Here is a 10,495-nt window from a genome sequence, read left to right on the forward strand (position 1 = left end):
CCACCTTTCATGTCTCCAGGATTAAACCCGTCAAGGAGATCCCCCTTCAACCCCCCCCAGACCCCCTCCGCCCCCCCGGCTCATCGATGGGGCACCTGCCTACACGGTCCATTCCCTCATTAGCCCTCACTATTTAGGTCCCTTCACTTGCACTTGTTCTCTGCCAGATTGTCTTGTGTGTCTCTGCCAAGCTCTCCAGTGTTATATATCGTACTGTTCTGATCTGCCTGTTCCGACCCTGTCTGCCTGTTTCCTCGACCTTGGATTTTTGCCTGCCCCTTGTTGGATTTGTTTGCCTGTTTAGACTGACCTCCCGGTGTTGACACTGCCTTTACCAAGTAAAGAAACCTATACCTGAATCTTGTCTCCGAGTTGTGCTTTTGGGTTCTAGTATCTGTAATCCTTACATTGGTTTTGTTGTTGACAACTTGCATTCCCCAACTTTCGCCCCAATACTGTGCGAAAGTTCAGCAAAGGAATAGCAAGTCAGTTTGTAAATCAACACATTTTTTCCACAATTGTGTGCTTTTTAAAAATTTGAAATAGATAGAATATGGATTAGTTTCTGTACATGTATTTCCTTGTGTCAGAAACAATAAGTCAAGGGATTCAAAGATGCAACCCAAAGCAGTGACAAATAAATATGCTATCCATTGCTGCTTCACACATTTCAAAGATAATTATTTTTTAATCTGTTATGGATATTGTATCTGAGGCGTAACACCCAACAGTTCTGAGACCATTTCAAATCACACATTAGCTTGAGGTAATAAGTGTTGCAATTTGCAAATGTAATGTAGGTATGTATGTGATCGACTTTACGAAGGGGTGGAAATGAAAAAGTACTTTATTAATCCCTCATTGGGGAAAATGTAATTTTACTCTCATGACATGAATCAGTGAAAGAGAGAGAATCATTCAACATTACAGAAGAGTCAACAAGCGATACAACTCTTCTCTTTATGCGTATTATCCCAAGTCTTTAAGTTGAAGAACGGGCCATGACTCACCAATCTCAACCCAAAGGAAAGTAAAAAGCTTAACTGATTTGAATCAGTGTCGGTTTGGAGATGCAAGGACAACGTAGTCAGACCACAAGAAGTGTTGAGAGGTCTGGTTGACCTTTCATCAAGAGATGATTCCTACAGCCTCTTTACATGAAAGGAAAGGATTCCAGGTGTTATTCAGTACGTCACTTTAGGATTTTGTCATTCAATGAGAAAAGTAAATTCAAGTTTAAAAAGTTACCTCAAACAACACCTCAAAAACCAAACTATTTTTGGGAAATGTATGTTTTAGGGTAATGTGTGTTGGGTAAGCTAAAACTACCATAAGCACAATATTATATGCACAACAAATATTGTGTTGTGCTGTAGTGACACTGTATATTTCATCTTATATGAGTTGACTTTAGTCACAGTCTGTTTGAAATGTGTACGCCACATGAAACGAACATTATCCCTGTGACTCGGTGAAAACAAATACATGACTATACACTAAACTTATCATACACTCCTTATTATAGGAACCGTTTAGGTAAGGCCACCATAAATTGTGATTATATTGATTTTCATGCTATTCTAGGCCGGTAGAGAGCTCGTTACTGGGGTCTAGCACACGGGGGCCAGTAGACCCTCATTATGTTGTCTTTACATTTTATGATGACACTTTGATATGTTGAGCTTTAAAATTCAACTTGCAAATAGTACAGATTTATCCATAAACCACATGGCGTTTGGTAACAGAAGACAATGATATAATAAAATCGGAGTTTTTCAGACAACAGTATGCAGAAAGATTTCAAACTGAAATAAAAATGGTTTCAATTGAAACAGGTGTAACATGTGTTATGTGTCTTTATGTTCAAAGTAACAAAGTATGAAGAGAAAAGAGAAGGTATCAGGTCGGAGTCACTTTTCTTTGCAGTGTTTGGATAATTTTATCACGTAATGATCTTGATTGCATTCCATAAATGACTGGATTTAAATTAGCAGGCACCACATGAAATAAGATGGAGGAAATTTTCCTTAAATCTGGGTAATTTGGAAAACGATGCAGTATGATTGTTAAGAACCCCGACCAGAGCATAATAAGATAAAGAACAAGGTGGCTGGCACAGGTTTGAAGTGCCCTGTTATTCAACTCTTTGTTTTTCTTGATCCAGCAGATGACAGCTATTCTGAAATAGGTCACAGCTATGCCTCCCATTGAGCAACCGAACAGCAAAACAGTGAAAAAGAGTCCATAGATGTTGTTGATGGACACGTCCTCGCAGGACAGCTTGAACAGTGACGCATTGTCACAATAAGCATTTTGTATAACTGACCTACAACGGGACAGCCTCACCGTGAGACCGATCAAAACAGACACCAGCAGTAATGACACCGCCCATGCAGTTGCTGACAGCGCAACCACAGCTTTGGTAGTCATAATGGAGCTGTACCTCAAGGGGTGACATATCGCCACGTATCTGTCGATTGCCATAATGATGAGAATCGTATGTGAGGCGGATCCGACGGTGTGGCAGTGAAAGGCTTGAACCACGCACTGATTGTAGGTGATTAACCTTTCTGTCGAAATGATGTGAGCCATCAGCCGAGGCAGCAGCGCTGTGTTCCCTATGAGATCATTGATGGAAAGGTTACAAAAGAGAATGTACATGGGCTGGTGCAAACTCTTCTCAGTGATGATAAGCACAAGGACTCCGATGTTGGAGCAAAGCAGGGTAAAGTAGACAAACAGCAGTAAGAAAAACAGAGGGTAGATGAACTTTGGGGATATGTCGAAGCCTTGGATCTTGAGGATATCACTTGTCATGTTGCTTTCCATTCCGTTTAAACTGATGAAAGAGCGAAAAGAGAAAAGAAATGTCAAAAGCTTTTGTTGTGATGGGTGCAACAACAAATGAATCAGCAAACATTTTGAGTGGCATATATTAAGCATCATTCTGTTGTTAATTGCACATTTCATTCTTTATCTCAAAAAGACAAAAGTGAAAAAAATAAATTAATAAGAAATGAAATTCTTCCATCAACGAATAAGAATACAAGAAAAGCATCAAATACTTTGAGTTTAAAGGAAATACTTACTTCTTTGACAATTAAATTCAGTCTCCTCCTACAGAAATAATGAGCACAAATGTGTTCTGATAGGAACATTTACATTATGAACACAAAATTAAGCATACATTTCTTACTTTCTGTACATTGAAGTGACATTAAATGTTACACCACAATAATGCTGAGCTTTATTCTGCACATCAATGCTCAACGAAACCTACAAAGCTCCTGCCTGTGGAGGTGGGAATCCCAACTCAGCTGCCATATCTTGATCTCTTTTATGTCCAGCGTGATCAACATGTGACGTCAAACCACTGTCCTCACCACGAGAGCGGCAGCGCCTCGTTACCTGCTCAAACTAAGATAGACATCTAATCTTGTCATACAGATGTCAACAACTTATTGTATTTATAATCAAATATACCCTTGTCTTGATTGTAAAGTGTTATTCACAGGGACTGTTGCAAAAACCAAGCAGCTAATAAGCATCAGAGTTAAAACCAGAAGATGTTTACAAAAAGAAATGCCACCAAAGAAGCTTGGGAGTTTTTATTTTTCTCCATAGGCTTGTTTGATGCTTCCGAAATATGCTGTCAGAAACCATGGTTTTGAAAAGTTAAATCAGTTCCTGTTTTCCGCCGGTGGGGCCTTCCTTTGAGGTGACTCAAATATATTTTGCTGACGTACCCGTTCACAGCTCGCTCTGCTCACGTGAGGTACCTCCTGACTGCTTCTCGACACAGGGGCGCACGACAGTCATCGATACACGGACTATGGATAAGTACCTCATACAACCCCCCCACTTCAAAAAATCTGCACTATGTGCTTCATTTAGCTGCGGGTGTGACGACAAACAGAGTTCACTCCGCCACAGAGTGGGAGGGTGTCGGGCAATTGGGCAAAAATCTTGGCCAAGTGAAGTTTCCAAAAGACCCAGAGGTCGGAGTTCATCACAGGGGCGTCACATCCATTTTTTAATAAAAGTCAACCTCTCTTCCTGTTTTGTTTTTTCAATACCTGTCATCAGTCAAACCCAACAAGTACTTTAAATTACTTATATTAATTGATGACTCAAATAAAAAGAAAATGCTGTGCAATTACATGTCAGCAAAACAGGGTTTAAAAGTCTTTCTCTACCTGTACGCTGTGCAATGACGATACAATTGAATCTAAATCTGTGTACATCACAGTTGACAAATTAATTGAGCAACTGATTGAAAGCTTTCTAATTTGTCTAATTCTAATTCATTCTAACTCTGTTACAAACAGAGGATTCAGTAATGGCAGCAGAGGAAAATGTCTGTGGATCAATATGTGTATGGGTTAATATGTATAAGCAAATCCACGGAAAAAGTTAGGGTTAAAGTTTGCCGAGCCTGAATGTGTTTGGGTCAGAATGAAACACACGGGAACACAAAAGAGAATGTGCAAACTCTACAAAGACAGGCCACAGACAGCAGATTTACACCGTGCACTCTGCTGTAAGGCGACAAAACTTATCACTGAACCGAATCAAAAGCCTGATTGTTATCCAAATTCAATTGTTTTACAGGAGAAAGACCACAAAAAATAATTAGAGGGTCAAATCAATTATCAATGCAACTCAAGGGTCCATCATGTCCATTTCTCTTGGGTGAGACGATTAGTCCTTTTCATTGTGTCCTAATGTCCAAACAGCTTGTTTTTGTGCACAAACAAGGTCCTTGATCCCAAAGGCCTGATGTGACCACTTCAGTGCACTGTTCCAATTAGTATATATTTATTCTGGGACATATAAACAAATAAAAAAAGGCTGTATAACATGTGATGCATTTTTAATGCATTGAGCCATTTGTCATATCCATTCAAACTGTGGATTTGTTCGTAAAACATTTCAGTTTAATCGAAAACAAAGGAAAGATTATGTTGTGATACTTTAACCTCAACTGTGAACTTTAATCTGCTCGAATATTCTTTCCATATCAACACGCTTAAAGTAGAGATTAAATTTAAGGAGTCAAAAGTTCACAGTTTGTATGTTGCATGCAGCTTCACATGTTACCGCCTCCCTTGGGTGTTATTAAGCAACATCCTTCATCAGCAAACAACAAGGAATTACTAATTATCCTGGGATTAATTACAATATGAGACAGTTAATAATACCTCTTAACTATATCTCAATGGGGCTCATTAATAAATGTGTTTTGACAAAGTAATGAGGCATCTAGCTGATGTAACTCTGCCAATTTGTAGTGTATCATATAGCTACGTAACGTTGCTGAAGATGGTTAAGTTTGAACAGATCATGTTTAGTATTTTATGTTGCGTGATGTCAACATTTTCAAATTCAACTTCAGATTCTTAATGAAGACTTCAGAGTAAGTTTTGAGAAAGATTGCCAGATGCCAGGCCTTCCCAGCAGTGGGTTTAATACTAAACTCAAACTTTGAAACAGACAGTCTGTAAATTACACAGGTCAAAGTGACTGTGATTGTGAAAACACAAAGAGACGTGTAGAGACCATGATGCATTGAGCAAATGTAATAATTGCTGTAAGAAAAGAAAAAAAGAATATTTATACCTATGTGATTGAAAAGACTATGGTACAATATCAAATAAAAGACAATTATTACAGTCAAGGTTGTATTTCTTGTTCATCCTTATTGTCCTAGTAGAGAAAATTTGTTCTGCAGCCACGGTTCACAAAATCTGAATACAAAAAGACAACATCAACACAATAAAACACTATGAGCCACAACAATCCATAACTTTATTTCTTTCTGCTGTAGTACCATAACTCCAAGTCATTTGAGGACACATATTTATATATAATTTGGGCATAAAACTAATATATTAGAAAAGCAATCTCACTACTCATTATGTCTGGGGAACAAACTAAGAGGATTTCATAAAAATTCTGTGTTTCAATAGTTTTTCTTTATAAAGGTTTTCATTTTTGTGCCAGTGTGTTTTCAGCTAAGCGGCTGCTGGCTCCAGCTACATATTTACCATAAAGACGTAAGAGTGCTATCGATCTTCTCATCCAACTCTCGGGCAAGGTAGCGTATTTCCCAGGGATATATACGTAGGCCTACAGCGTGTCCATTCAGGCATTTTCCTACGTGAAGATTCTGATCGCATGTGTGGTTACAAGGAGGTCTGAAGTAAAAACAAAAGCTGTCAACACGTGTGTTGCACAGTTGCTCATATTAATCATATTTGAGATCGTGGCAACGTTCACAATTTTATCTCACAGGTTCAAAAATGTCTCAGCGGACTTGCAAAAGATTATGGGCATGCTGATATTTATTGTGCCTCCGCTTCTGAATCCAATTGTATATGGGCTGTATACAAGTGGAATACGAAACACTCTTCTGACACTCTTAAAAAACAGAGTGTCAGTCAACATCTTTACAAAAGTGGGTTAACAGCGCTGACATTTTGTCTTATTGCAGCAAGGAAATTCATAACACTGTTAACCCCGGTAGTCTCTGATAATGTAATCAATATCAACTATGCATGAAAGAGTACAAGTGCATGAACTTGAACACAACCTGAAGGCACTTTCGACTGTTTTTTTCATGAATGAAATTGAATGAAATTTATTTATAGAGCGCTTTTCACAGACATAACATCACAAAGTGCTGAACAGAGCAGAAAGTTAAAAGCATAAAAAACACAATGTGACCCTAGGGTCAATAAATTACATACACAGAGAAAAATAAATGAATAAAAAATAATAAAAAATAAAATAAAAATGTAAAACATATTTTAAGAGCAGGTCTAGGACATGGGTTTACTTTTACTCAAACGCCAGCCTAAAAAGGTGGGTTTTGAGCTGTTTTTTAAAACGTATTCACAGTATCTGCGAGGCGTAGAGTTGCAGGCAGAGCATTCCAGAGCCTCGGGGCCACTGCCTCAAAGGCTCGGTCACCACGGGTCTTAAATCGTGTGCGTGGGACTGACAGAAGACCTAGAGCGTTTGACCTGAGAGTGCGGGCGGGTGAATAGGGGCGAAGTAGATCAGCTACATAAGCCGGAGCCTGACCATGAAGTGCTCTGTAAGTGATTGTGAGAATTTTAAAGTGTATCCTAGATGCTACAGGGAGCCAGTGGAGAGATCGGAGTACGGGGGTGATGTGAGACTGTCGATTTGTCCTGGTGAGTAATCTGGCGGCAGCGTTTTGGATGACCTGCAGACGGTTAAGAGCAGACACACTGAGTGATGTGAAAAGTGAGTTACAGTAGTCAATGCGAGAGGAGATAAATGTGTGTATGATCATCTCCAGTTCAGGTGTTGATACTACAGATCTCAGTTTACTGATATTTCTTAGATGGAAGAAACATGACCTGGACAGCTGCTTAACATGAGGGTCAAACGACATGGATCGATCAAAGAAAATCCCTAGATTGCGCAGGTTGCAATGGGCAGCAGAGGAGAGTGGACTAATACTCCACCTGATCATGGGGACAAACTCCTCTGGAGCAATAAATAGGACCTCCGTCTTCGTGTCGTTGAGTTGTAAGCAGTTTTCTGCCATCCAGTCTCTGATGGCATTGACACAGTCCAGGAGCCTAGTTAATGTGAATGCCTCGCTGGGTTTGAATGACAGATGGAGTTGGATATCATCTGCATATAAATGATAGGACACATTATAACTTTTTATAATCGGCCCCAAAGGTAACAGATAAAGGGATTTTCCTGATTTTCCAAGAAACTCCAGAAGATGGTTCATGTCCTTTTTTGTCAGTTCAGAGTGTTGTCTGGCTGTGTCATTAGTTCCAACGTGCACGATGAGTCTGTTTACTGAAGAGGGGAGCTTTGGCAGAAGTGATTGGAGATTCGCCAGAATGTCTGGAACAGTTGAACCGGGAAAGCAGCAAGTGTCCGCGTTAAAAAAGCGAACGCCTCTAACCACGGAGTCACCAACAATGAGGGTTGCAGGAGGGAGGAGCGGGCAAATGGATGGTAACTGAGGGCCGAGGTGAAGGGGCAACGAATGTTGTATTTGTGGCCCGGTCTGCGGTGCTTCAGTCCGGGTAGTTGTTGGCTTGGACCGGGAAGTGGGACTTGACCCACTGGGTGCCTTCTCTGCCGACAAACAATGGACACCACCGGACCGTCGCAAAACTGCCTCTTTTAGAAGTTTTCTCCTGGAGGAAGAGGATGAGGACTGGAACCGCATGTCAGGCAAAGCAGGTGGGCCACAGGCAGCGTCAGCGTCTCCAGCAGCCACAGGTGAGGATGGCACTGCAGAAGCAGACACTGAAGCAAAGTCACCTGCAGGCCGGACCGTGTCCGCCGGGTGCACCGGAGCCACGTCACCAAGAGGTCCGAAGTGGTTTGAGAGGACCAAACTAGGGTGAAGATCATTCCAGTCTGGGTGTTTCTCACTGCCACGGACCACTTCAGCCCAGCTTCTCCTAGATGGCGTAGAACTGTGCACCGGCTCCTGAAATCCGGCTCCCCCGTCCACCATGTGGAAACACTGCTGCCATATAAAAATGCCGTTTTATATCGCAGAACAGGAAGCTTTACTCTGGATATTTTTGATGATATATTTTTGTGATCAGTCACACAGAGTCAGGCTTAAAGAGTGTTGAGATAGGAGCACATTGGCATTGCATGTGATAATGCTAAGACTAATGAAAATATGTGCATCTTTCTGCAATTACACAAATATGAAACTTGACTTTTTCTTGTTACAAGTTTGAAAAAAAAAGATTTTATTGCGATATTATCTTTCATGTCTCTATTGGGGTATACATCACTTCGTGTTGTTTAAGTACAATGGAGATATTAATATCATACCGCACATAGTTTAGCAGGAAATACTTAATTCATCCAATTATCACACTGTAATTATTGCAGAGTCCAAATTATATACAAGATGTACAGATGTTTGATGTGTGGTCCATTAATAAAATAAAATCATTCTAACACATATTTCTTTCCATAATTTATTGAAACCTTTCAACAAAGCTTTTGGCTTTCATATGAAATATTTTACATTCATCCTGAACCAATATTGACTTTCACATCCAGTATAACTTAATCTTTAAGCTAAAATAGTCTTTATACAGAAGTATGTCAAATATTCTTTACATATCCTTTTATCCATTTGAGGATTACATGCTTTGTGAATGGTTAAGGTTCTAATATCCATGTTAAGATATGTTTATGAGCCTTACCATACTGTATGTTTAAGAGCATTTCTCTTCTGGCGAGTTCTACTGTATGTCATGGAAATAGACGATGAGGAATACGATGACAGGAGCTCATTTTGAGAGAAAGACTGTGGAAATGAATCACAACAATGACGGATCCTTTCAGCACTGAAATATGTCTTGAGAGCATATGTTTGCTCTAGAGAAGTGTTCACATTTGTATTCACTTATTATGTACTTCAAAATATATACAAGGTGTACAGATGTTTGCTGTGTGGTCCATTAATGAAAATCAAATATTCTAAAACATACGTATTTCATGGTTTTCATTTATTGAAAACAAATAATTTAAAAAACAGCACAATCAACAACACAAAAACAATTTAACTTTCATGATATCCCATTCCATAGTTCGATGAAAACCAAATACAGATCGTTAACTATAATTTTATAAACAAAGAATCTGAGGGAGAAGAAAAACAATACTGTATACTCATCCAGTGGCGTTGCCAGGTCATTTTTCTGGGGCTTAAGCCCCGACTGTTATATTTGAAGCTCCAAATGTAGTTTTAAATGTAAGACTGTGACAATAAGTGGTAGTTGTAATACGTGTAGTTGTTGTCTTTCTGCATTTATCTGCATATAACACTCAGTATCTAAGGCTAAGACAACCTTTATTTATGTTGGTAAAGTCTGAGGGCCATGAAAATTTCAACCCACGTCTGACACGAGGAGAGCAGGGGAGCACACAAACTGGTTACATGCAGCACAGCTTCTGTATCCTTGTCACTGGTGTTGGTATTAATGATGAAAAGTATGGCGTGGTTAGGGGAAAAGACAACTAGGGCATCCACAAGAGCTCTCTGCAGTGAGGTGAATGCTGTATGGCACTACTATATTCACATACTTTCCTAGATGCTGCAGGCCAAACTGGGATGCAGCCATGTAACAATACTACTTCCCACACCTTTAGTATGTAGCTACGTTCTGTCATGATGTCAGTTTGTTTTCAACAATTGCATCACCTGACGTATTCTGTTCTAACCTCATGAGTCATCTTTGTTTTTGAAGTAGTGGCAATAAATAACAGAGTCTTTTATATTGTGCCTTATAGCGCAGTACAGGTGAGGATCATAGAATGTACTGCAACAAGTATACAACCAGCAGCACATTTGAATCAATGCATAGCCCTTATTTCAAAATTGCTTGTTAAGAAAAACATTTCTTTCAGGTGAGAGTACGCTTTTTTTCAATTTTGAAGGCAACAGCATCATAAAGCCGGTATAACG

At 39.6% G+C, this 10,495-nt stretch overlaps 1 protein-coding gene across 1 annotated transcript; it reads right to left on the bottom strand.

Annotated features, from left to right (window-relative positions):
• Window positions 1-1,899: 1,899 nt before the first annotated feature.
• LOC306779376 (olfactory receptor 52N4-like) lies at window positions 1,900-2,829 on the bottom strand (the record flags this gene model as incomplete). The annotated part of the gene is made up of 1 exon (XM_079271260.1): window positions 1,900-2,829. One exon carries the CDS (start codon window positions 2,827-2,829, stop codon window positions 1,900-1,902), a length of 930 nt encoding a protein of 309 aa, XP_079127386.1.
• Window positions 2,830-10,495: the final 7,666 nt, after the last annotated feature.

This window comes from Melanostigma gelatinosum, assembly GCF_949748355.1.
Source record: "Melanostigma gelatinosum genome assembly, chromosome: 7".
Classification (NCBI taxonomy): Eukaryota; Metazoa; Chordata; class Actinopteri; order Perciformes; family Zoarcidae; genus Melanostigma; species Melanostigma gelatinosum.